The sequence below is a fragment of the Balaenoptera ricei genome, chromosome 8, assembly GCF_028023285.1.
Source record: "Balaenoptera ricei isolate mBalRic1 chromosome 8, mBalRic1.hap2, whole genome shotgun sequence".
Taxonomy (NCBI): domain Eukaryota; kingdom Metazoa; phylum Chordata; class Mammalia; order Artiodactyla; family Balaenopteridae; genus Balaenoptera; species Balaenoptera ricei.
The window spans coordinates 62,372,843-62,399,204 of record NC_082646.1 but is presented as its reverse complement, the minus strand read 5'-3'; the positions used below and the strand labels follow the sequence as shown (position 1 = coordinate 62,399,204).

Here is a 26,362-nt window from a genome sequence, read left to right as displayed (position 1 = left end):
GGAGTTGTGGCACCCAGGCCACAGCACGCCCCACATGGCTTCACTGTCCACAGGCATAGGGGAGGGCCTGCTTCACCTCTGCCATGTCCCTGAGGGCAGACAGACTCCTGACTCCTGAGGGGGAAGCGTTAACCCAATGGAATAGGGGCATTTTAGGCAATGGGACATGTAGGGAACTGTCTCAGCAAAGCTCCTGTTGGACAGAGGAGAGAAAGCTCCACACCTGGAGGCAGGAGATGGGGGTTCAAGTCCTGGTTCCACCACTAATTTCCTCATTCATTCATTCATTCATTCAGGAACACCTACCACTGGCCAACCTCATCAGATATGACTCAACTGTGCCTTGCCTTGGAACAGCACCCAGGCAAGGGGAAGGGGGTACTTGCTGTGTGACAGAGGGGAGCACAGGGTCCATGGTGCCCAGAGGGAGTCCAGCAATTGGCAAGCATTTCTAGAAGAGAGGATATCAGCTGGGTTTTTTAAGGCAAGGAGGGAGCCCCAGGAAAACGGGGTGTATTCCAGGATAGAGGAGCTACACATAACCCTCACCAGTAACCCCACCTCTCTGAGCTGTGGCGGGGAGTAATCCCTGCCGCACACACCGAGCTCCAGGCAGAAAAGCCCATGAGGCTGAGTGGAAACCTGACCCTGCTGAGGGGTGTGGGTGCGTCCAGGGACGGGGGTGGACAGGAATGAGCGAGCTTGTGCAGGAGGCCTGCCCAGGCCGAGGGCTACAGAAAGCAGTTGTCTGTGACTTAGGAAGCATTAGGAAAGAAAATGTGAGGGAGCCTTTGCTTCCCACTGTGGCCCCAGAAGGTGGAATTTTAGATCTCTGAAAGCTCTGGGCAAATGGTTTCCTCAACCTGGCCCATGCCTAGGACCTCGCCCCTCCATGCCTGCTAGCTAGGAAGGCATTCTATGGGCTCAGAAAGCCAAGGCCCTGGACCACAGCCAGTTTTGGCCTTGCACAGCTCCCTTTCATGCCCTGAGGAGCCTGGCGGTCAGAAGCTGAGTCAGAGGAGTTCAAAGGAGGGTGCCTCCTGGGCGTGGAGGGGAGCAGGTGCATTGAGGCCTTACTTGCCTCTCAGCCTTCTTTCTCCTCTCCTGCTCTGGAAATGATGGTAGAGGTCTCATCTTCAAAAATCTCCCAGGATGTGGCTTTCCTAGTGGTGCAGTGGTTGGGAATCTGCCTGCCAGTGCAGGGGACACGGGTTCGGGCCCTGGTCTGGGAAGATCCCACATGCCGCGGAGCGGCTGGGCCCGTGGGCCACAATTACTGAGCCTGCGCATCTGGAGCCTGTGCTCCGCAACAAGAGAGGCCGCGATGGTGAGAGGCCCGCGCACTGCGATGAGGAGTGGCCCCCGCTTGCCGCAATTGGAGAAGGCCCTCGCGCAGAAACGAAGACCCAACACAGCCATAAATAAATAAAAATAAATAAATAAATAAAATTAAAAAAAAAAAACAAGAAATTTGCCAAAGAACACATGACTAATAATTGGCAGCACTAGCGTCCAAAGCATTTAAAAAAAAAAAAAAGAGGATATTTAAAAAAAAAAAAAAAATCTCCCAGGATTATGCTCAAGCAAATCAGGAGGGAGGGAGGGTCTCCTGCCCACCCCACTGCCACACCAGCCTCCACAGTTGCCCCGGAAGTAAGGAGTCTGTAGGAATGAGGTGCAAGGTCCAGGACTATGCGCACTCCAGGACTTAGAGCCAGGCAGGTATAAGTTCAAATCCCAGCTCTGCCATGTGCTCTGGGCAAGTTATCTAACCTCTCTGAACTTCAATTTAGTGTTCTCATCTGAAAGATGGGTGACAAATTCCAAACTCATAGAGTTGTGAGGTTTGGGTAACATCCACAAAATTCCTGGTACATAGTGCGTTCCTCCCCTTCCCTCCCCTAAAGAGGTTGAAATGATGGCGCCAAGGGAGTAACAGCCCCAAATGTTGGGGTAGGGGTTCCTGCAAGGCAGTGTCGGGAGGGGGCAGGTGCCGAAAAGAGAGAAGGCCTGAGACTGTCCGGGCCTGCTCTTCACTCCTCCACCTCGAACCGGCCTGCAAAACCAGCCAGTGCGGGAACCAAAGGCCCTGTGAGATTACGGCGAAGCCCCGCCCCACCGCAGGCCCCGCCCCGGTCGCTCTCCAGGGTGCTGATCAGCTTGTACCGCGCTGCCCCGCAGCCGGCCAGCAGACATTTTTTTGCTTGTTGGGGAGCTGGAGGGAAGCAGGACGTTCCTGGGAGGCGGGTGGCTGCCAAAGGCGACGGGAGGATGCAGCCTCTGGGATCCGGCCTCCGCTCCGCGCCCACCGCCTCGCGAGGACCGCAGGCTCCAAAGGCTCCAGATACCTCCTCATTGCCAAAGAAGGCGGCTTCTTCTCATTGTCCTCCCCGGCCCCTCCCAGGCGGCTGTTTCATTCGCACCTTCCACACGGCCGCTCCTTTGTCTCCCTCACTGATTCTTCCTATTTTTGCCCCCTCTCTGGAGGACCGGACCCTGTTTCCCCTCATTATCCACCCCACCCCCACGGAGCACGGAGCGCTCCCCCAACACCCCAACTCCCGAGTGCCCCCTGTGGGCCAGCCCTCTCTCTGGAGCTCCAGCTGTCCAGTACAGGCTACCTCCTGAACATATCCTCTGGGAACATCTCACAGGCCCCTCACACTCAAATATTCAACATCAACACATCTTTTGTCTTTATCAAAGGCATCAGCAAACGTCTAATCCCCAATCTGGAAACTTCAAAGTTGCCTTGACTTTTTGCTCTCCTTCACTTCCTCTGTCAAATCTGTCATGAAGGCCTGTCAATTCTCCCTCTGTAATTCTCTCACATTTATCCACTCCCTCCTTGTGCTGAGCCCCAGCTTACTTCCCCCTTCCCTGGTCATTCTCCAGCCCCCTACTCCAACTCAATCCCTTTATTCCATCTCCATCCTGCCTCTAGCACTGACTTTCTAAGACATCTAGCTGGTCATGTTAACTCCTCCTCAAAACCCTTGCTTGGTTCCCAGTGCTCTCAGGATAAAGGCCAAGTTCCTCAGCCTGGCATCTGAGGTTTCTCATGATCGACCCTGGCTGATCTCTCCACCCTCTGCTCCAGGTGGAGCAGGGTCTAGTCCCTAAGCACATGCTAGTCGTTTCCTCCTCCTTGACTTGGTATAGTCTGTTTCCCTTCCTAGGCTGACTTCCCTTTGTCTTCCTTTTCTCTGCCCATCCCAAATCCTGGCCCAGCCTTCCTAGGCCAGTTCAACACACACCTGCCCCCACCCACCAGGGACAGGGTAGGCAGGAGGGGTAACTGGATTCTGGGCGGAGGATGCCTGGCTGTCTCTCCCCTCCCTAACTTGCCACCTGTCCCAACACCTCATCCCCCTGCTCAGGCCCATCTCCTTTCTCCTACTGGATCACATTTTCCTCAAGGACAGGCCGAAGTCCTATTCACCTCAGCTCCAGGCCCCAGACTTTGGGCAGCCTCACCAGATACAAGTGAGAAATGTTGAGGTAGGAAAGTAGGAAGGAGACACAGGTGAGCGTGGAAATGAGATGGGGCACTTCAGAGCTCAGTCCAGGACACACTGGAGCAAGCCCTCAATAAGAGGCTGCAGGTGGATGTGAGGACACAGGTGGTGCAGGCCTTACCGATCTGCTGTGGGAATTCTCCTCCCCTGTAGGGAAAAGACTGAAGCTGTGGAGCGTGAAACAGCCCACTGCTCTCCAGGGGGAAGGCTGGTTATTGGCAGAACACGGGTTTCACGGAGGGTTGGCCCGAAAACTCCTGGGTGACTCCCTCTGGCTGGGCGCCAGGATGTCTACATCTGGATCTTGGCAACAAGATCTCAGCAGGGAGGTGGGGGAAGGCATCAGAGGGAACCATCTCACAGTGCTTCTCCTTCTCCTCCTCAGCCAGAAGCTGCCAACTGTGGCTCCAAGGACAATGGCTAGAGGAGCACCATGTCCTTGGCAGGGGCCTGGCATACTTCCCTGTATTTCCACATTAAGCACAGACCCCACCACACCATGGGTGACAAGGCCTTTGCTGAAAGGAACAAAAGGCCACCACTGCCTCCAGAATGGCTTCTTCCACATCTCAGGAAGGTGGCTTTGGGGATGCAGAAACTGAGGGCTGAGGCATTGTGGGCCTACTTCAGGTTCCAGGATCAGCCAGAGCTGCCCTATGGGGGAAGGGGTGACCTCAGGTGGGGGCAGTGAGCTCCCCGTTCCTGCTAGGCAGGGGGAGTGAAGTGGTGGAACAGATGGCAAGTTCAGGGAGGGGAGAGGCAGCCCCTCAGCTCAGAATCCTAGCATTCTACCTACACTGCCCCATGGATGGGGTGGTAGTGCTGAACTGGCCCAGGGAAGATGGGCAGACTTAGGGTGGGCACAGAAAAGAGAAGAGGGATGTCAGCCTAGGATGGGGCTGGACCAGACACTTGGAAGTGCCTTCTGCCTAAGGTCAAGGTCATCTCCTGGGATACGGATCAGGCAGCATAAGGTTCTAGAGCCAGTAGAGTCCAATCCCTCATTGTACAGATGGGGAAACAGGTGAGAGAGGGCAGAAACACACCCAGGTCGCACAGTGAGTAAAGGGCAGGGCTGGGCCTATGACCAAGGACTCCTGGTCACTGCCCCACTGGACTAGCTCCTCCTCTTGTAGTCTTTCACCTCTCCTCCTCCTCCTCCCCTCCTCCAGCTGGACAGAGGGCTGGGAAGAAATCTGCAGATACAGCTTGTAACCCTGGGAAGGGATCCCCAGGAATGTGTAATTTCAGCAGGGACAGGTCAGAAGTGACTCTGTGGCTTCCAACTCTGGGGAAGGTTTTACTCTCCTTGGCGCCCTGGCCCAGCTCCCTCACCTCCACCACCCTCCAATCCAGCACACTAGGATCCTCCTTACCAGGAGGCCCGAGCCACCCACTCAGCCCTAATCTACCTCTTCCCCCTTAACTCCCTGCACCTGAGTGGGGGGGCAGGAGGGGGTGTGACTCAGTGGGATAAAGGCAGCTGCTATATTTGAATGATTACATAAGCCAGCAGGGAAGCAGCTGCAACGTGACTCCATCAAGGTCGGGAGAGAAGTTGCGTCTGGGCCCAGGAGGGAGGATCTCCTCCCTCCATCCTGAGGCTCCAGCCTGGGTTTAGACAGGACTCTAAAAGAACCTGGAGATTGCAAACTAGTTTATGCATTGCCGTACCGCAAGGGAGGTTTTCCCTAGGACTAAGCCTGCTGTTCCCTCTCCATCACCTTAGAAAAGAAACCTCCTGACTTCTGGAAACCCTAAGGCCAGACCTAGACTAAGCCCCAGATCTTCCCCCAGGAACTCTCTCCAGAAGGAAAGACAGAACGGAAAACACAGTTTGTCACTGATTTAGAAGAGTGCCTGCTGGGGAGGGAACCAGGCATAAAGCCTTGGCTTGCCCCCGCCGGCTGGGGAAGACCTGTATTCCTGTTCCAGCTCTACCATTTACTAGTCACCTGACACTGGCAAGTCTATGCCTCAGTTTCTTCACGGATAAAATGAGAACAAAAAGTAACTTTTTTATAGGGTTTGTTACAAGGATTAAATAAAATGACACATGCAAAGCCTTAGCCCAGCAGGTGGTGGGTGCTTCATTAGGGCTTATCAGCATCGTCATCTGCATCGTCATTACTGCCAACACTAAGGACTGGCTAGAGACCTCCCAGGTGGCTGAAGTGACCCCTTCACCCCACTGACAGCTGATCTGAGTGGAAGGTGGGAGGCCAGAGGAGAGAACTGAGATCTAAGAGTCAGGAGCTCGGCCAGACGTGCTGTGTGCCCCTGGGCAAACCCCTGCCCTCTCTGGCCCTCAGTCTATAAGTGAGCCCTCAGGGTCCCCAGCTCTGGAGTTCATGTTTGCAAAAAGATTTTACCCCACTGGGATTAGTGACCTGTGGTAGTGGAAGCTGCAGGAGAGCTGGTCAGGATGGGGGTGATCTGGGGGTGGTATGAGCCGGAGGTGGGCACGGCAGGCAGTGCTGGGCACCAGCACAAGGCCCACCTCCTCAGGGCCTCTTGGCAGCTCCTCCTAGGGGGCTCTGGGGGCCCCCAGAGGAGGAAGGCTATGCCCACCGGGCTTTGTTGCCATGACGCTGGTCTCCATGGTGTTAGGCACACAGCGCTCCCCTCACCCAGGAGGAGGGACTGGAAGCGACAGAAGCTGAGGAGGCTCAGGCCCTGGGCCCCCCTGGCCTGTCCCTCTGTCTCCATCAGTGCCTGTGAGGTCCCCATCCTGTGCCCCTCAGGAGGGAGGGCAGGGAGACAGGACAGCTTCCACCTCAGAGGGTCAAAAGAGTGACACAGAGAGGACTCAGAGTGACTGAGGTGAAGGGAGAGACATGCAGGAGTGCAGAGGAGTGGCAGAGAGAAGGGAAGGGTAGGGAGAGCTGGGGAGACGCAGAAGGGGGAAGGGCGGGGTGGTGGGGAAGAACACACCGTAGTCACGAAGGGGGAAGGGCCTCCCAAGCTGACAAGTGGTGGGAGGCACCATCCAGCCCATCTCTTTGGTCTCAGTGTTTTGAGGTGGGTGGTGGTGGGAAGACAGAGTGGAGGAGGAGGAGCGGGAGGGAGGGGGCCAATTTTCCTAGAGAGCTTTGTGTGCAGGGGCGTTCATACACGTGCAGCCTGTGTGTGTGTGTGTGTGTGTGTGTGGAAGTTCAGGAGAAAGTGTGCAGGCACCATGTGTGTGCAGGGCATGAGTGTGTGTGTGGCATGTGTGTGCCTGTGCCACTGTGTCTCCAGGGTGATAAATACAGCAGTAGGAGCTGTAACCATGGCAGAGAAAATGCGGAAATTTCCACAGGCTGAAAGTGGCATGGGAGAGGGGAATACGCTGGGGTTGAACCAGCTTGGTCTGACCAGGGAACCCTGTCCCTCACAGCTCTTCTCTGGGCCAGTCTCTAGCTGGATGCAAGTGGCCAGGGCACACACATGTGCACGCACGTGTGCACACACACACACACCCTAAGTGCACCCTAAGTTCTTCTGGATGAAAGAACAATCCAGAAGAGCTTCCTGAAGGAGGGGTCATATTGGAAGAGAGGTTGGGAGGTTCATGCCAGCTATCCTTCTATGTATATGACAGACAGACAAACATACCCCAGATCAAAGTCTGGGTCACTCAGGTCACAGAGCTGACTAAAGGAAGCTGGCTGGGGAAGACCCCAACACCAGAGGCATGGGGGACAGGTCCTGGAGTGACAGTGGTGCACTAAGCTCCAACCACAACAGGCTGCTCGCTGCAGGGCCACATCACCTTGCCTGTGGCTCATGCCATTCCCTCTCCCAGAAATATCTCCCTCTCAACTCCACCTGCAGAAACACTGCTTGTCCTTCCAGGCTCACCTCCTCTTCAGAGTCTTTCTTGATCAATTACCCCAACCAGAAGAGCTCCTCCTTCCCCCACGCCACTTATTCATCTGCTCTGGCTCATTGTTCAGTGACGCCCTGAACACACTGTAGGTGTTCAAGAAATGCTTGTTGAATGAAAATATACTGGGCCTGGAAAGGACTCTGGATGCCATGAAGCCTCCCCAGACATATTTGGGAAGGGGTTATCGAGGGACAGTGCTAGGTACTTCACACTTATTAGCTCATTTAATCCTCCCATTAGTGGGTGCTATTAATATCTCCAAAGTACAAAAGAGAACACTGAGGATCAGAGACCTCAGGAACTCAGCCAAATCTAGTTTGTAGATGGGAGTGTCGGCATCTGCCCAGTTGGCATCCACACCCCTGCTTTTCAAAAACAACCAGTTGTGGGCAGGGGGCTTAGGAGCCATGAGAGTATGGGGCCAGGAAAGAAGGTCTCAGCTCCAGGCCCCCCTTCCAATCCCCGGGCTCAGGGGGAAGCGGAGAGGAGGCAGGGCCTATCTTCCCTTCCCCGGCCCCATCTTCCCTTCCCCGGCCCCATCGATTTCTTGTGGAGCCCAGGGGTCTCCTGAGGCCCAGCCCTTGAGGGCTGGATGGCTGCTGAATGCTTTGCAGGGTAGGCAGGTTGAGCAGGAAGGAAGCGGAAGAGAGACAGACACCCCACCCCACCTCCCAGCCCCCACTCCCCACCCGGCTCAGCCTCCTCTCCATCCACAATGCCTTCACCCCCAAGCTCTGACTTGCCATAGCCTTCTCTCCCAGGCCTCCCCATGCTCCCCTGACATTAGGCCCTGACTTGGGTTGACCCTGGAAGCCCTGTCCTCCTCCCCCAACACTTCAACCCACCCTCACCCCAACTTGCACCCCCTCCTTACCATGTACAGCTGGAAAGGCTTCCAGTCTTCAGGGCCAACTCAGGGGCACCTCCTCCTCCAGGAAGCCTCCTCCCTCTCCAAGAGCTGCTGCCCACACCTCGGCACGTCTGGCTCCAGGTTCTTTATCCATCCCCCTCAAACCAACCTCAAATAATATGTGAACAAACCACCCAGGGTCCCAAGAGACCCCATATCTACAAATCTTTGTGACAAAGACCAGCAGAGCCTCCTGCCCTAATCCACTCAACACTGTTGTCTTTACCATAATTCATTAAGGTTGAGGCCCCAAAGACTCCTGTTGGGATGTCATCCCTGATCCCCAGGAAAAGCACTTTAAGCATCATTAACTCTTGACAGTTCAGATCCCCTTCCCCAGGGGACAAATGGGGCCACTTATGAGAGGAGACAGCAGAGTTGGAATCAGGAAGGGAGTGGAGGAAGGAGAACACCCCAAAATGGGGCAGTGGAAATGGACCTCAACCCTGATTCAGAAGAGCTGTGTGACCTTGGGCAAGTCACTTCCCTTCTCTGGCCTTTCTTCCTCTGCCAGGAGACAGTACATAGAGTACACAGGCACTGACCCACAAAGGCCTTTCCTCTCTCCTTTGGGTTCCAACGGCCTGGGAGTCCAAAGCACTTCTTGTATTGTGCTGCCTTCCAGAGTATCACCAGCCCTGGGGTCAAAGGCAGGGAGGGCCAGGTCTCACCCCACACTCCAACAGAAGACGTGGGGCCCTCCAGAACCTGTTCTGGGACCCAGCAATGTTGAGTTGTCCGTGGCTGCCCCCTGGTGGCCCAATGCGGTCATTGCAGCCTGTCCCTGAGCTGGGGCAAGTGACACTTGGCAGCCTAGCGGGGGAGCGCCTCCAGTCTCACCCACCCCCTCTCCGGGCCTCAGGGTTAGCTGGTCAGTCCAAGGTCAGATCCAGGGAAGAATTCCAGCCCCTGAGCACTTGAACAAGGGTTTTCTCCTGGCTGCAGGTGGAATGGTCAGCCTGGCCTGGAGCAGCCCACCTAGGGCAGGACAAAAGTGGGAGACTCGGGGGGCTTAGTCCAAGACTGTGAAGCCGGCCAGAGAACCCATTCCAGTCTGGTGTCTACCTCCCCTTCCCGAGAGACAGGAACAAGGAACCTGGAGTCCAGGCACCAAGACCGCCACCTGCATCCAGGCCTCCCCACTGAACTGGATCAGTGAGAAGTCATGGGACCCACCCCCCACCCACTTTGCCCAGCTCCAGTGGCTGAGGCTGAGGCTGGGAGGTCAGCCTGTCTGCCCGCTGGGCCCCTGGAGAGAGGCTGGTAATGAGGCTCTAGGCAGAGGCGGAATGTGGTATCTGGCACCTTCCCAGCGAGTCCCAAATTCGTCTCTGAACGGCTCGTTATCGCTCCCCACTTGCCAGGGTCTTGTCTTCTTGGAGATGGCCAGGCAGTGGCCAGTGACGGCAGCTTCCTGGTCCAAGGCAGGGCACCTCTGAAGGGGTGTGCACAGGAGCCAAGGGTAACCTGAGGACCTTCTTCCTAATTTAATAAAGCTCCTGTCACTCCCTCTGTGACCTTGTGTCTCTAGAAGGGCTGATGACGAGCTACCCTGAGTCACTCATGTGCCACACAACCAGCTCCTGGCTCAGAATCAGACTGCAGCAGGGAGAGGGACTCAGTCTAGCTGGGGTCTGTCCTGGTCAGAGTCAGGACCACCAATCCCCACGCCAGCTGCACAGGAGTACAATGAGGACAGCTTGGAGCCAGCCTGGGGCTCTGTCTGGGGCAGGGGGAGAGTATCTGAACAGCTGAGGGCCTGGAGACAGCAGGGTCAGGTCCCCAGCTTCAGGATCCAAGGCACTCACCTCTGGACCGCCTGTCCTCCTGTCCCCTCTTACCCTGGGACATCCAAAACCCCCAACCAATCATAGACCTCAGCACCAGGGGATAAAATATACAGATATATTTATATTATCAAAAGGTCCCCAAAGTGGGGAAGGGGCACCGGGCAGCCTAGGCCCTCCCAGTAAGCCCAGACCAGAAGGGGGGCTAAAGTCCCCCAAGTCCAGTTCTCAGCCCTGTATACATTTACCCAAGAGCTCCCTCCCCACCCCAGCTGAGTGCTCCTTTAGAGCTGTTCTGGAGTCTGTGGCAAAGGGGTGGGCTCCCTTCCAGCGGGGGCCCCAGGGCCTTGAGCCTCTGAAAGGATGGTAGTCCGCCAGAGTGACTCACTGATGCCCATCTCTCCAACCCCTTAAACTCAGGGTGTGTGACCCGGGTGGGGAGCAGGCCAGGCCAGGAGAGCTGAGCACCTGGACAGAGCAGGTAAGGGATTCCTCCTCAGGCAGACCCTGCTGCCTGCCCCCCATGTCCTGGCCAGGGAACCCCAGGCTGCAGTCAGGATGAGGGGTCTGGGGATGCGGCTTCCTCATGCACCCCCTGCTGGCTCACACCAGGCATGCAGGGCATGAGGGTGTCTGCCCACGAAGGCTTCACGGTGGCAGAGTCCCACCTGCGATCAGACGTTTCGGAGGAGCTGTGGGAAGGCACAGAAGTCCAGATTCCATGAGCACGTTGTGAAGACTCACAGGGAGCAGGGGCCAGGGGCCAGCAGAGAGGGGTCTCCCGTGAACCAGGTGAACCAAAGGGGCCTGTCAGGACTCCCACTGAGGACGGAGGGACAGGGCCGGAGGGCACTCAGAGAGGAGAAGCTGAGGTGAGTCAGGTGGAAGGCAGGCTCCAGCCAGGTCCCCAGCCGCCTGCCCACAGGAACGGAGAGCCACTCACAGAAAGGGGGTCCGCAGTAAAGGCAGCCACGCTCCGGCGCATCTCATTCTCACTGCCGCGCAGGGGGATCAGCGAAACGCTGCCCAGCCGGACCTCAGGCACCGCCCGGGACACGCGCGAGGGTTCTGAGGGCCACACCAGGCCGTCGTGCTGGGCAGCAGGGGAAAGGAGGGGTGTTGGGGCCTGGGCTCGGTTCGCTGGCCTAGACACTCAGCTCCGGATCCACCCACCCTTCCCAGAAATGCCTCCAGCTATGATCTGAGGTGAAACCCTCAGCTTTGATCTGAGCCGATATGAGAAGCAGCTGTTAGGAGAACATGACTGTATCCCCGGCAAAACCAAGCCAATTACGTTACTCAACAACCCTCACTTCCAGGTCCACAAACAAACCGCTCCAAGAACGCAGTGCCAGGAAAACAGTTCTAGAGGAACATGTCTGCTTCCTTTCACCAGGAACCAAGAAAACTCTAGAATCTGCTCTGTTTCCCTTTAGACTTTGACTACCAGGAAGCTCAGGGCTAAAAGAGCTCAGCCCAAGCCCTGGTACAGTTTTGTCTCCCTTCTCCCCAAACAATTCTGAGCTCTCATTTTAAAAACCTGTTTTGGGATTTCCTCGGTGATCCAATGGTTAAGAGTTCGTGCTCCCACTGCATGGGGCACGGGTTCGATCCCTGGTCAGGGAACTAAGATCCCGCATGCCGCAGGGCCAAAAGACAAACAAACAAACACCTATTTTAAGTCCAACCCACCCCTCTAGCCCTGCTCTGGCTTCGAGTCCTCCCCAGCCTGTTCCCACCTGGCCCACTGCAGCAGCTACCTCACTGGGCTCCTCACCTCCAGGCTCGGCCCTTCAGCCCATCCTCCCCTGCACGCCGCACCCAGAATGAACTCTCAGACTCAGACTCAACCCTGCGCACCACTCTTGCTTAAAACTCTCCCTTCAAACTGCCGACTAGGTCAAGTTCAGTTTCCTTGGCATGGCCTTCAAGACTGAGATTTTACTCCCAACTTCATTTCCAGTGCCAACTTCTAGCATGCCTGGCTTCTCCCTTTACACCCTGTCGGGCAATCCTGCTACGCCTGTGTGCAAAACTGTTCCCTCTGCCTCGAAGCCGCCCCACCCCCGCCTTTGCTTGGCGAACGCTCCCTCGTCCCCAAAGATTCAGCTTCCACGATACCTCCTCCCTGCTGCCTTCCGCACCTCACCCACCACCTCCACGAGGTAGGGTCCCTGGCTTCCCTCTGTCACCACAGCACTGGGCTCTAACAGGCTCCTTCTGGGTCTGTTTTCCTTTCCACGTGGGGAGTGAGTGCCCGAGGGCAGGGGTCTGCACCCTTTGTCTCTAGCATGCCTGGCTCAGGGCTGGACCAGAGCATGTACCAGGAAGGGTTTACGTGAGAATGAACGAACAAGTGGATTAAAAGCAACTCAACATCCTGAAGCAATCGGTGGCCTGAACAGTGAAGAAGCACTCATACCCCTTCTCTGTAATGGAGGCCTCCCGGGACCCACCCCACACCCCGCGCCTGGTACCTGCATGAAGAGGAAAGTGGCGAACCACTCCCGGAGCTCCATCTGCGTCTCACAGCACAGGTACCTACAGGGTGGGGCACAGGTCTGGATGCCGCCAGGGCCTGGCTGAGCAGGGATACCCTACCCTGTTCCCCCGCCTAGGGTCTCGGGGGCAGGGCCCAAATCTGGACAGTGAGGGGACCCAACCAAGGGGGACATGCTACCATCTCTCCTCGGCCTGGGGCCCTCACTCACCACTGCTGCTTCTCGTGTTTCTCCGTCTCGTGCACCACCGTGAAGCCCCAGCTGCAGAGAAGGGGCAGGTGGGATCACTTGACAGCCCAGAGAGGCCTCACAGCCCCGGTGAGAGCCTAGGACAGAGCCCAGAAGCCTGGGCCAGGGCTGGGGGCAGAGTTCAAGTCCTTCTGCGGGCACAGCACATCCCGGCCGCTGTCTCTTCCTCTCACAGCCCTGCCAGCCTCCCAGGGCCTTGGCTCCCCCACCCCCCAGCCCTATCCCCCGGAGAGAAGCAGGCACAGCCAGCGGGTAAAAGGCGAATGCCAGAAACCCCAGCCTAGTGATTGCAGTTAATAACAGTTAATAGTGGCTATGCATCACTTTTCAACTTTTAAAACGTACAACCATATCAATTATACTTCACTTAAAAAAAGAAGGAAAAAAAACCCATACAACCACCCTTTGGAACAGGCGTGCCATTATTTTCCCCATTCCTCAGATGTGGGAAGTGAGGCACAGAAAGGTCCCAGAGTTAGTCAGTGACTAACTGGATTTCAATCCAGGCCAATGGTTCTTAAACATGAGCAAGCATCAGAGTCCCCTAGGTGGCTTGTGACAGCACAGACTGCTGGCCCCACCCCCAGAATACATGATTTAGCAGGTCTGGGGTGGTACCCAAGAATTTGGGTTTCTAATGTGTTTCCAGGTGCTGCTGCTGCTGCTGGGCTGGGAGACCACACCCTCAGAACTATGAGCCAGCCCCTGTCAAGTTCACAGCCCTCAGCTGTGCCTCCCCCATCAGTTCTGAGCCCCGCAGGCCCTAGTTGTGGACCCACCTCCCCAGCCCCAGCTCACCAGGTGGGTGGCCGGAGTTTCTTCTTCACTCCCAGGTAGACTTTGAGACTCCTGACGGGCCACTCCTTCTCAGGCCGGTGACTCTGGGTGGGGGAGGGCAGAAGCAGCAGGAACTTCAGTCAGTCAGGGTGGGCACTGGGGCAGATCTCCCAACTGGGTGCCTCCCTCCCCCCTCTCCCCAGCCCCTCTACATCCCAGGAGCCCTCCTCCAGAAAGCCTTCCTGACAAAGCCCTCCCTGCTCACAATCTAGCTCAACAGAGCCCCCAGGCCTCTCTCCCTGCCCCAGCATCAGACAGTCAACCCTTGTCCCCAAGGCAGCTGGATGTCCACAGCAGTTGATTCCCAGTCCCTCCCTGCTGCCCCGCAAATCGAGAACTGATCTGTATCAATATCATCGGCTGATCCAGATTGTCTGCAAAGGGACAAGTCTGCACATTGCACATCACCCTTTGGCACCAAACTGAATGAGTGTACAGGAGCTGAGAGCCTCGGCTGTCTGTTTGTCTCAGGTTATTTATTCTTCACCCTTCCCTGCCCCATGGAGGCTCCAGGGTTGACTGTGTGAACAGAAGGCTTGTGAGGTGAGCAGTTACTGGCTCTTTGGTTCCACAAAGTGAAGGCTAATGACTCAAGCTGAAGCAGAATGGCCGTTCGGTAGACCACTGGGAAGAACTTCCCAGTGGTCTAGGGCAGGAAGCGACAGACCAATGTATTGGGGAGGGGCACCAGATCACTGACATGCTCATCTCTGGTCCCCGCCTCTGCAGATGGGTCTGGGCTTGGAAGGAGCAGGCTGGCTCAGAGGCAGGGGGATGGGAGCAATGACCTCCAGTGAAGAAGTGGGTTGGAGGTCAAGCTAATGAGCCTTCCTCCTGCTCTGGGAGCCACTTGCTTGAAACCCTGCCCCCACCAGGCACCCCTGGTGCCAACAGGGACACCAGGGTGGATGGCAGGACAGGGGGACTCACAACCGAAACTGGGGGCCAAAGATTGAGCCACCTCTACTGTTCCCCACCATTGCTCCCAGCCACCCCCAGGCATGGCTCCTCAGCAGGAACAAAAAGAGGGGACTAGGGGATGACTAGGGGATGGCCAGGGAGATGGAGAATTTCGGGAATTGGTGGACTTCCCTGTGAGGTCACAACAGGATGGGCTGCCTAGGGAATCAGTGGAGACTTCGGTGCTATCACAGGGGGTATAGTTTAAGAAGGGCTTATTAGGAACCTTTACTCTGCTTTCACCCCCAGTCCTCCTAAGGACCAAGCCCCTGATGGGGGAGCCCCACATCTCCTGCACATAGCAGGACAACGGCTATGTGCCCAAGAGGGCCAGAACAAGGTGAGCCGCGGGCACAGGATGATCAGGGCTGCAGGCAGGGAGGAAACTGGGCAGAGATAAGGAAATCAGGCTGCTGATATGGGAGAAACAACGTCTAGGGAGAATACAAGAAAGAAGAGGCCTGCATGCAAACAGGGAAGACAAAAGGCTGAGAGCACTGAAGAAATCAGACTGCAGTTGGAAGAAACCAGGCAGCGGGAATGGAAAGACTGAGACAGAGGCCGTAAAAGAAGTTAGGCTGCAGGCGTGGACAACATCCAGCTCGGAGCACGATAGGAGAAAGGATGTGGGGGAAACTGAGCTGCAGGTACAGAAGGAATCAGGCTGAGGGAATGAAAAGCAGACAGTGGGCTTGGAAGAAGTCGGGCTGTGGGTGTGAGGGGAAGAGAACTAAAAGCAAGGAGTAAAGTGAATCCAGAGTGGGCGGAGCCGGCCCAGGCGTGTGACAGGAACAGTGGTTGCAGTCAGGGCGTGGAGAGGATTAAGGGAATGGAGGCGGTCAAGCCAGGCTGTGGCTCCTTCAGAATCAGAAAAAACAACCCTCAGGCCGCTACTTCCTCAGGTACTGGTGCGTGTGGCGTGTACATGGCAGGCTTATGATGTGAGCATGGCCAAGACAAGAAGGTTGAGGGGGACTTTGGGGGGCAAGGGGAGCGTCAGTCAATGTAATCTTCATTTCTGATCAAACAGCTCATGTTGGCAGCATCTCCGAGGTATAAGGTCACTGGCAGGGAATGAAGTTCACTCCTTGACGCTCAAAGACCTCTGCTGGAACCAAGATCTTTCTAGACTGTGCTTTTCCCAGGGGCCTCAGGGTCTTTAACCAGGGAGACTCCAGGACGAGGCTTGGGAGTTCACATAGCCTGAACTGCCAGGGACTGTCCCAATTCCAAATCTTCTGTCCTGTTGCCCCATAAGCTAGCAAATATCAGAATCACCAACACCTCAGTAGCCAAAACACACCTTCCCAGGGCTCCTGTGAGACCAGGTGCTGGCTGCCACTGGGGAGAGCACCATCTAGCCCTGCGCTGACCAGCCTTTGCTATGAGGCCTTGATTCCTGTATTTCAAGGAATAAAAAGCTGAAGCTTTGAGGCTAACAAATCTGGGTTCGAGTCCCAGGCTAGAGATGGCCCTGGGCAAGTCACCTGAAGCCTGCTTTCTCACCTGTGAAAAAGGGACAATACTCTTCCACACAGGACAGTAGTGAGATTACATGTCCCAGTATGTGAAAGGCTGGGCACCAAGCCTGGTTCGATAAACATTAGATCTGCTTCTTTCTAGCTCTGCTGCCTCCTCTCCTCCATGTCAAGGGACCAGCAGCTGCTTTTCCAGGTGCCTCAGCCATTCTCCCTCCTCCCTGCCCACATTGATGGTCTGGTTCTATTCCAAGGGGCTAAGCACCCCTAGAGGGAGAGGGCCAGGGAAATAGCATCCAGAACCAAGGGAAACTGACTGGAGGGGTGGATGGGCCCAGAAGTAAGGATGTGATCACAGAGGGAGGCAAAGGAGAGAAGACGAGGCATTCCCCACAAGGGTCAGCAGGAGCCCAGGCTGCATTAATAGAGGTATAATGTGCAAAGAGAGGGAGGTGAGGGTCCTGCTCTATCTGCTGGGCTCCCACGGCAGCCAGGTCTGTCCAGACATCCTCAGGAGACGCAAGGGGCAGAAAGGGCGGGAGACGCTGGTAGGAGCTCAGGCTGGACCCCTGGGCTTAGAAACATGTTTCTGTTGCCTGTCTCTGCAGAGCGTCTATACTCTGTGGCACCCAAGGCACAGCTGGGATCCACAGGGGTGTCATGGGAAGCAGATCTCAGCTGAACCTGAACAGTGATACTCAGTATCATTCTAGGGATAGAGCAGCACCAAGGGAGGAGAGGACGAACTCCCCTCTCCCAGGGTGTGCAAACAAAGGCTGGCGACCAGCTCGGGAGGCTACTACAGCTGGGGAATACACCACAAGCCTCTGTAGTCCTGCTCTTGCGTTTCAAGATAAGGGCAGTAGCAAGGACATTCTAATAGCCCTGGAACTCTCTCCAGGGCTGGAAAGAGGGTGGTTCCAGGGGTGACAGGAGGTGAAGATCAGAGCTCTAATTCAAACCTAGGGGCTTCCATTAACTGGCTCCACAGCCTCCACCCTGAATCTTTTGGAAAAGTCTAGAGCATCGCACTGATGGGGGACCTTATCTTGGGGGAAGGACTCTGGGGTAGGGTTGGGGATGAAGAGAAGGAGCCTAGGCCACAAGCCCTAGGGTGGAGGCCGGGAAACCATGCCTGGAGACGGCCAGGAGCTCTGGCTGTGTCCCCATGCTCCCACTAGGCTCACTTGGCCCCCAGGAGGTGTAAGGCAGCTGGCAGTTGACCCACAGCTACTCACGGTCTCAGGGGCCCCGCTCCATGGCCTCTGGCTCTGTTTGATAGAGGATCAGGGTTACGGAAGAAGGAGGCCCAGGTCCAGAGCTAGGACAGTGTGTGTAGTGGTGCATGGCGGGATGTGGCTTGTATGCTGGGGCAGCGGGGGCAGTGCTAGGACGGAGATGGCGTCTGGTCTGGGAGGACGCCCGGCATGTGGACAGCATGGGCATGGAGTGGGCCGGGATGGGGTATGGCCTATAAAGCAACAAGGCATGCACAGGCCACAACTTGGGGCTGTCACCACGTAGCATGTTCTTGTGGGTGCCATGACCAGGCACAGGTGAGCAGCACACGCCTGATGTGATGGTACCAGGGCCTAGTAGGGCTCCAGGGCAAAGCCATGTGATCACCGAGAGCCACAGCAGGAGGGTCTCTGAGAGTCCACAGCTCCCCCCAACTGCTGTGCCACCCCAAGACCCCGCGATGGGGATGCTCCCATTGTTAGGCCCAGGGGGACACTTGTGCTCGGGTGTCTGAGCACACTCGGGTGCAGGTGCCCACCTCGGGGCAGGACCCAGCAGGATCACGTACCCGGACCTCCTTGTAGAGCCGCAGGCAGCTGCTGTTGAGGATGAAGTAGCGATCGTGGAAGCCACCTGAGGGCAGGCCCAGGCCCAGGAGGCTGCGGTCCTCTCGGAACTTCATCATGCCGTGCTTGGTTTCGCCCACATGGCTGGCTGGGGGAGGAGTGGAGTGGGCACAGGCTGCACCAACCCCCTGCCCACAGACACAGACACCCAGGGCAGGGTCCCAGGATGAAGGAAACTGCTCCATCCTGCCCCAGCCTCCGAAGAGGCCTGCCCATCTGGCGCCCTCTGCCTGAGCTGTTCCTGCCTGGCGCCACCAGATCTCGCCCCAGCTCTGGATGGAGGGACCCACCACCAGGTTGCCCAACCCTGTAGGCACCACCCATCCAGGGACACCACCTACCTAGGTACAGCAGCATGGCCTCCATGGACTGGTGCTTCTTCACCACCAGGTAGCTGTCCGTGCCCAGCCCATGCAGGATGGGCAGCACCTTCTCCGCAAAGTGCAGGGGGCGCTCTGGGGAGAGGGCACACCGTCACCAGGGCCACTTGGCCTGACAGCACTGAGGGCTGGCCCACGGACACACATCACCTACGTGCCCAAGGGCACCATCCACTCCCTCTGCCTCCTAGCGCCACATCGCTGCCCTGACCACCTCCCACACCCAACACATGTGGCCGGGACCAAACCTGCTCCAACCCAACATGTCCAAAACCAAGCCGGTGATATTCCCTGTGTGTCCTCATCAGGGAAACCGGCACCACCCCCCAGGCCACCCAAGCCAGAAACAAACCCTCCTCCCTCTCAGCCTCCATGTGTCGAATCTCTCTGCTTCTGTCCATCTCCTTGCAGCCACCCTGGCCCATGATCCCATCTTCTTGGACCAATATTGTGGCCTCTGAAGCAGTCTCTGCTGTGTGCTCTCATCCCCTCTCCCCACGTCTCTCTACCCAGCAGTTAAGGAGCAATCTTTTCAAGCTCCCAACCACTAACCCTTCAATGGACTTGCATTGTTGTCAGGCCCTGAGGGAGGCCTCCGCCTCTATCTCCAGCCCCATCCCATGCCACAACCTCTCACTGCCCTTATCTTAAGCTCCTTGAAAGGATGGTGTCCCTAGCCACCACAGGGCCTTTGCCCATGCTGTTCCCACTGCCTCGAAGTACTTTCCCCTCTTCTTCACCAAGGAACCCCTACTCTTCCTTAACCTCCTAACCCAGGGACTCCAAAGCCAAAAACCCTGTTATACGCTCTGCTGACGGACTTCCCTAGTGGCGCAGTGGTTAAGAATCCACCTGCCAATGCAGGAGACACGGGTTTGATCCCTGGTCTGGGAAGATCCCATATGCCGCAGAGCAACTGAGCCCGTGCGCCACAACTACTGAGCCTGCGCTCTAGAGCCCGTGCTCCGCGAGAAAGAAAAGCCACCGCAATGAGGAGCCCGTGCACCGCAAAGAAGAGTAGCCCCCCGCTCACCGCCCACCACAACTAGAGAAAGCCCGTGCAGCAACAAAGACCCAATGCAGCAAAAATAAATAAATAAATGAATAATAAAAATTTTAAAAAAGCTCTGGTGGCATTGTGGCCCTTTCCTTCACAGCAGTTAACACTGCTGTAGTTGTGCGTTTACTGGTGTGATCATGGGACTAGTGTCTCTATTCCATACCAGACTACCCCCAAGAGGGTAGGGACTGTGTGTCTGGCTCCCCTGCCCAGTGCCTGGCACTCAACAAATAACAGTAAAACAAATGAACAGATACGCCCTCATCCTCCACTGCCACTGAGACCATCTTTCACCCTAAAATGCCTTTATCACTCCTCTTCACCACGATGGCCCCTTCACCACACCACCAGCACCACCCCACCCCACTCCTTCTGCATGCTCATCACCACCCACTACCCCCCTCACCACCAATGCTGTCACTCACAATCCCACTATCAAATTCAGCATCTCCACCCTTGCAAGCAACACCATTCTCACCGACACCTGAGAAAGCGCCATAGCCGACACCGTCTACCCCTTCACAGTCCCTTCCATCAGCCACATCACCTGAACCCCTGTCAGCACATCACCACCACCATCACTGAGATCACAGCATGACAGCAACATCCATCATCTAAAACCCCCTTTGCCACCACTGTCAGCACACTGTGGGGTAGAGGAGGACAGACTGGGGCCGCCCCATTTCCTGCACCAATCCTGTGGTCACCCACCTGCCTCCTCCCTCTCGTTGACCTCGAAGCAGGTCCAATAGTCCTTCTCCCTGATGCCCACATTCCTGCGATCCAAGATCTCCAGGGTGAGCTCCTCAGCTGTCATGGATGCTGGGATCTGTGGGGACCCAGGAGGAGGAGGAGATCAGCCTACCCCATCCCCAGCCCCTGCTCTGCCACAACCCTGCTGTGTGATCCAGGGGCCAAGCCCACCCCTCTCAGGGTCCTCTGGAGTCCTGGGATGCAGGGGGGTGTCTGAGTAGTCCTGATGAGCTAGGTGGGGAGAAGGGAAAGAGACAGGCCCTGGCACCAGCCAGATACAGGTCCCAAACCAGGGCTTCCCTTAGCATGGAAGCTGTGCTCCCCTGGTCATCTGAGCCTGTGCCCAGCCCAGCCTGACTCTCCCGGCCCCTTAGCTTCTAGGTCCCTGGCCCTCACCTTGACATGTTGCTCTGTCTCCGCCTTCTTTTCCTCCAGGTACACAGTGCAGATGAAGTCACCGGCGTGCTGTGGGGAGACAGGGCTCAGCTGGAGGCCTGGGGAGCAGGTGCAGGCGGCTGGCCTGAGCCCCCCACCCCAGGCCCTGTCCTTCACCTGAGTCCCACTAGCAGTGCCAGCCACACGCATCTTCACAATGGCAGTGATCTCCTCCCGCTGCTTCCTCAGCTCCTCCTCATCCACCTGGGAAAGGGAGAGGGACAGGGACAGATGGTCACTGCCGCCCAGGGGCTGAGTTCTGCCTTCCACTGCCCACTGGCTGGGGACGCACACTAAACACCATCACATAGTGGCTGATGAGGTCTTCCACCACGCGGCCGGCCTTGTAGTCCTGCCCATCTGTCTGGAAGAGTGTGGGCCCAAACACAATAGCCAGGTTGTGCGTGTTCATCTGGTTCGTGTCTGAGAAGCACTGGACGCTGGACAGGGAAGGAGGGAAGCCTTGAGGAGTCAGCCCAGAACTTCCCCACCTCACCTTCCCAATTCCTGACAAGCCCATGAGTGGCCCCTGGAGAGAGGCCAGGGAAGGTCCCAGTCAGAGAGGACAAGTAGTTAAGGAGACAAGGGGACAGTCTTTCTGGCCATGTCTCGGGTCCTGGGGAGAAGTGGGGCTGGGAAACTGAGAGATCTGTCCGCCAGCTGAAACCGCCTCTATTCTCCCACCCTGCAGGAAGTAAGCTGGGAGACAAAGTGTCCAAGACCAGAGCACATCATAAGGCAACATTCAGTTCCCAGGCCCACCTGGTTCCCAGGGGAGAACAGTCAGCCAGATTGGGAATAGAAGAGTCTTTTCTACCCCAGCCCCCCAGTAGTGCTGCTTCTCACCAGTACAAGTGGCTGATAAGGGCTTTCACCGTGGCCCGGTTGACTGGGGGCAGACGCGCCAGTAGCTCTCGGTACCTGGAGACCTTCTCCTCTTCATTCTCAATCTCTGGGTGGGGGGAGATGGATCAGGTCAGGAACCCTCTTGTAACCACCTCCCCTGTCCCACCCCTCTGGCTGCCCTGCCTCTCATCCTAGGTGACACCACTCCCTGCCCCTCTCCAAGTCAAATCAGGCCAGCCATGCAGCAAAGACAAAGAATTCTCCAAGGGACCCTGGCTCTGTATAGAGTGACAATGGGAATAAGAAGAAAGGAGGGAGAAGGACTGGAGCCCACCACTGGGGCATGCCTAGTCCAAGTGCATGATGGGGAGGGGAGGGAAAACTGAGATCAGAGTGTACAAGTCAGCAGCACTGGCCTGGTCTCAGGCTGGGCACGGGCTGCAGGGCCCACCTGAGGCCTCCAGCCAGGCTAGGCGCTGGACTCGAGTAAAGAGCCCATCGGGCAGATCTCGCAGGAAGCGCTTGAGCGCCGAGGAGACGTCGTCCACGTGCTGCTCGCCCTCCTTGAGGCGCACAGAGCGAGCGTCCAGCCGCAGGCTCTCCAGCAGCCGCTGTGTCTTTGATGTCTGCCCACATTTGCGGTAGATGCCCTCAGACGTCAGGCCTGGAGAGGGGTGGGGCTGAGCTGGGGGCGGAGCCAGACGTGAGGGGCCAGGAGCATTGGTCAAGGGGAGGGCCTCACGGCTTTCAGGGAGATCCCAGGAAGGCGAGGCTTGGCCTCTGGGGCAGGAGGTAAAAGTCTCTCGAGGTGGGGAGGGGCGGGGCCTGTGCCACGGGGGCGGGGCTCACCGCACTGAGTGATGTAGTCCACACAGCGGTACACAATCACCGGGATATCCGAGTCTCCAAGCTGCTGCTCCGACAGCGTGTCCCCTGAGCTGGCCGCTGCTTTCTGGATGGCTCCCAGCCAGCCCGTGAAGTCCAGCCGCCGCTCCCCCTGGATGTACAGCGTCCTGGGCCAGGGAGTCAGTCACTTGGGAACCTACCCCTGCCCCACCCCTCCCAGGCCTGTCAGACTTTCCAGGCTTCTCAGAGCCCCTCAGGGAGGCCAGAGCTCACCTCCGTCGCTCCACCAGCACCAGCACCTGGTTCTCGCTGTCCCCTTGGACGGCTGTGGAGGGATGGGTTGAGGTGAGGCCCAGGCCTTGTTCATGGTCCACAGCCCGCTCCCTGCTGAGGCTCTCTGGGTCCACACACCCCTGGGACACACCCACCAACCCCTGGGGTGGCTGAGATGCACCCCAAGGACGGGAGAGGACATGAGAGGGCAGGTTGGCTCCTTCTGGCCAGGCTAGGGTAGAGTTCAAACTTCTGGGGAGGGGCTGGGGCCTGGGAGCCCAGGATAGGGTGCCCCGGAGATTGGGGCCCAGGTCCAGGTGTACGCACAAAGCTCCTGTAGTTTCCGAAGCTGCAGCGGCTCCTCGCAGGGCCCCTCTGGGAAGACAGCATGGAGCTCGGAGCCGATGAGGGAGAACCAGCCCTCCTGGGCCCGCTGTAGGCTCAGGCCAGCTTTGTAGGGTAGGCGCCCAAGCCTTTCAAAATCCCGGGCCAGCAGATCCTCAGCCAGGGGAGGCACGAATGCCTGGTGGGGAGGCCAGGGAAAGGGGAGATAGCCAGGGAGGCTGCATCAGCCAACAGCACTGCCCACCCTGGATACCCCAGCTCTTTGGCTTGTGGGCATGTACTTGTTTTCCACCCAACTGTCTCCTCTCTCTCCCCCAGGGCAGAACCCAGCAGTGAACTAAGTTGGGTATCATGTCCCACTTCATACTCACTCAGATATGCCCTCCTCTGGAACACCTTCCCAGACACCATTAGGGATGTCCCTTCTCTGGGGCCACACGGCACCAAGGCATTCTTGCCCTCTGTTGTAGCACCAATTACAGTTTTTGCTGTTTGGACCCCATCTGTCTCCCCTACCAGCATGGGAGCCACTGAGGAGCTGGGATCAAGACCGGTTCATCTGGATCCCCGGGGCTCTGAGGACTGACTGTCAGGAGGCTCACAGGTGACTGATCGACGAACAAGAGAATGAGAGTCACAGGCCCTCACGGCACAGGAGAGCCAGAGGGCACCTGATTCTAGTCCCCAGGGCAGAGCTCTCCTCTGCAGCCTTCCTGCCTCCTTCCTCCAGGACAAGGCGCTCCCCCTGGAGGCAGCACTGTCCATCCTAGGATGGCTCTGCCTGTCATTCATTATTAAACATATATTGAGCACCTAGGGAGTGCAAGGCCCACGGCCCTCCTTCCACATAGTTGAGATAGGTCTCCTGACCTCCCCCCCCACCAGGGAGCTGCAGATCACATCAGGGCCTTGGCTCTGTGTCTGCTGCCCTCCATCCAGCCCCTGATCCATGCGGTGGGAAAGCTGGGATATAGGGGATTGGCCAGGAGGTCCTACCCTGGGCCCTGACAGACTCCTCCCACACCCGCCTGCTCACCCAGGCCCACCTTAGCAATGCACTTGACCCACTCACGAGCCAGCTCTGCGCTCTCCAGCCCAAACAGGTACAGCCGCTCTCCTTCTGTGTACACCTCAAAGGTGTGCTCAAAACTGTAGATACACAGGCCAGGATTCAGGCCCACTCCACCCAGCACTGCCCCCTCACCCGCCACACTGCCCTTGTGACTACCCTTCCCCTGGCCCCCTACGAGGTGGGAGAAAAGCCTTAGGCTAGGGCCTCGGGAAACCTGGTTTAGCCCCTGCACAGCCCCAGCTTGCTGTCCGACCCTGGGGAGGTCCTGCCCCTCTCTGTTTCCCTGTCTCCCCAATGGAGGGTTGGACTTTACATCAATAACAGTCTGTGATTCTGCCCAGGGGTGCTCACCCATGGGTGTTGGGAGTGGGCACTGCCAGACACACAATCTCGCTGGCCCGAATCTCCCCGTTGGGGGTCACTGCCCGCTCATTCTCATAGTAGCTCAGGACCCCGTCGCTAAGCACACACCAGCGTCGGCTGAATTCTGGGGAGAAGTTGGGCAGGGGAACCATGAGGGAGCCCTCCACCCTCACCTGAACACTACCTCTGCATCCTCCCTGGGCCTCCACTCCCACCTGACCCATGTCCTCTCCATTCTAACTCACAAGCTTCCCCCAAATCCATCCTCCTCCCTGTAGCTCCACCAACCCAGCCCAGCCCACACCTCTCCCGTGGACCTGCCAGGTCTGCCCCTGTCCACCTCCCCGGCCACCTCTCTGATCACTCCTGCACACACACCCCACACTCCCTGCTTTTGCTCACCTTGTTCCCTTCACCCACACCCTCTATCCTTCAAGGCCAGCCCAAATGCCATAGGAAGCCTTTCATACCATAGCCTCCTGTCCCCCACCCTCCTTTGCCAGCAGGACCCATTGTTCTATACTCTGCTTCCTCCTATAGTGACTCTGAGGACACTGACAAGATCCCATAAAGGAAAAGAAATGGGAATCTGGACCAGGAAAGTAGGAGAAAGAACAGATTGTCAAGGCCATGCAGGCTCGTATAGTTCACAGCATTGAGCATCACACTGGCTCAGAGCTTCCTGGCACCCAGGGTGAAAAAAGGATGACCCAGGCAGTTACATAAATGACATTAGCAGGCAGAGGAAGGTAGACTAGGGGCAGTGCCCCAGGGGCAGTGAGGTGGTGAGTAACACAGAGTTCCAAAGAAATCTGTTTGGGAGCTGGAGGGCTTCATCCGGGGGTGCTGAGGATGCAGTGAGCAACGGCCTCAACAATGCTCACACAGCAGATACTGTCTCTCATCCTGGCTACGAGGACATGACATTTGCCCTCTGCAGGCAGTGTGTCCCAGAGTCTGCCTCCCAGGCTGGGCTCCCTCCAGGAGCGCCAGCCCTGCCTCAGTCACTCCTCATCCTGCAGACATTTGCAAGGGCCCACTGCGTGCTAGACACTGTTCTAGGTGCTGGGGGCTACAGCGCTGGCCAAGAGAAGTTTATATTCCAGTAGGGCACAGAGAATCAATAAATAGACCCATAAATAATGTCAGATAAGTAGTGTGAAAGTAGGGCTTGCTATTTTGGATTAAGTGGTGGGGAATGAAGTCTTCGAGGAGTGACATTTAAACAGAGACCTGTTTGAAGTGAGATACTAACCATGCAGATATTTAGGGAAAAGCATTTTGGGCAGAGGGAACAGCAAGTACAAAGGGTCTGGTGAGCATGAATGTTATGTTTGAGAAACAGCAAGGAGGCCAGTAAAGCTGGAGCAGAGTGAGTGAGGGAAGAAGAGTCAGAGAGGTAATGGGGTGGGGAGGCTGATGTGCAGGTCCTCGTGGGACGTGGTAATAAGGACTGTGGATTTTACTCAGAGTTGGGAGCAAATGGAAGGCTGAGGTGATAGACGAACAGACCTTTAAGCTTCGTCCTCAAACTTCCTAGCATCCACGTGCTCCAAATACCAGATGCCCAAAACAGGGCCCACACCTAATAGGTACTCAATAAAGTCTTCTTTGTTTTAAAGGAAACTCTGGCAGTGACTTGCTCTGCAGTGCCATGCTCTACTCCCACCCCGATCAGCCCATTTATTAATCACCAACTGTGTACCTGAGACCACACCCAGGAAGCCCTGCAGGGTGACTGCCAGAGTGCACTTGGCGCCCTCATGGATCACCCAGCCTGGCCAGCTCTGGCTTCTCTGGCCCTGCCACCATGCCAGAATGCCATGGCCAGGGCGGGCTCTGGCCCGGCACCCACCTTCCCGGGCCCGGCGGTCCTGTAGCAGCTTCCCGGCAGAAGCGGTCTTGTAGAGGAAGCCACTGTGGCTCACAGTTGGCAGGACAACTGAGTAGTGCTTTTCCGGGGGCCTCATTGAATCCAGCCGAGGTACCTCTTTTTGGGAAGGGGGGAAAGAG

The 26,362-nt window shown here is 56.9% G+C and overlaps 1 protein-coding gene across 6 annotated transcripts in view; it reads right to left on the bottom strand.

Annotated features, from left to right (window-relative positions):
* Positions 1 to 10,190: 10,190 nt before the first annotated feature.
* The window catches only part of ARAP1 (ArfGAP with RhoGAP domain, ankyrin repeat and PH domain 1), a 62,976-nt gene continuing 46,804 nt past the window's right edge, over positions 10,191 to 26,362 (bottom strand). For 3 of the 6 annotated variants that reach the window (XM_059930868.1, XM_059930863.1, XM_059930869.1), the window contains 20 exons: positions 26,205 to 26,339; positions 24,338 to 24,473; positions 23,961 to 24,063; positions 22,897 to 23,092; positions 22,570 to 22,621; positions 22,300 to 22,463; positions 21,902 to 22,135; positions 21,451 to 21,556; positions 20,897 to 21,044; positions 20,722 to 20,808; positions 20,566 to 20,634; positions 20,128 to 20,245; positions 18,318 to 18,431; positions 17,919 to 18,064; positions 17,350 to 17,382; positions 13,635 to 13,717; positions 12,798 to 12,848; positions 12,564 to 12,627; positions 11,030 to 11,179; positions 10,191 to 10,778 (listed from right to left, as the gene is read on the bottom strand). In XM_059930868.1, coding sequence (XP_059786851.1) covers positions 10,761 to 10,778; positions 11,030 to 11,179; positions 12,564 to 12,627; positions 12,798 to 12,848; positions 13,635 to 13,717; positions 17,350 to 17,382; positions 17,919 to 18,064; positions 18,318 to 18,431; positions 20,128 to 20,245; positions 20,566 to 20,634; positions 20,722 to 20,808; positions 20,897 to 21,044; positions 21,451 to 21,556; positions 21,902 to 22,135; positions 22,300 to 22,463; positions 22,570 to 22,621; positions 22,897 to 23,092; positions 23,961 to 24,063; positions 24,338 to 24,473; positions 26,205 to 26,339 — 2,207 coding nt within the window. In that variant the 3' untranslated portion in view covers positions 10,191 to 10,760. The remainder of the gene's footprint in view (positions 10,779 to 11,029; positions 11,180 to 12,563; positions 12,628 to 12,797; positions 12,849 to 13,634; positions 13,718 to 17,349; positions 17,383 to 17,918; positions 18,065 to 18,317; positions 18,432 to 20,127; positions 20,246 to 20,565; positions 20,635 to 20,721; positions 20,809 to 20,896; positions 21,045 to 21,450; positions 21,557 to 21,901; positions 22,136 to 22,299; positions 22,464 to 22,569; positions 22,622 to 22,896; positions 23,093 to 23,960; positions 24,064 to 24,337; positions 24,474 to 26,204; positions 26,340 to 26,362) is intronic. The other 3 variants (XM_059930865.1, XM_059930866.1, XM_059930867.1) reach the window with 3 other exon arrangements.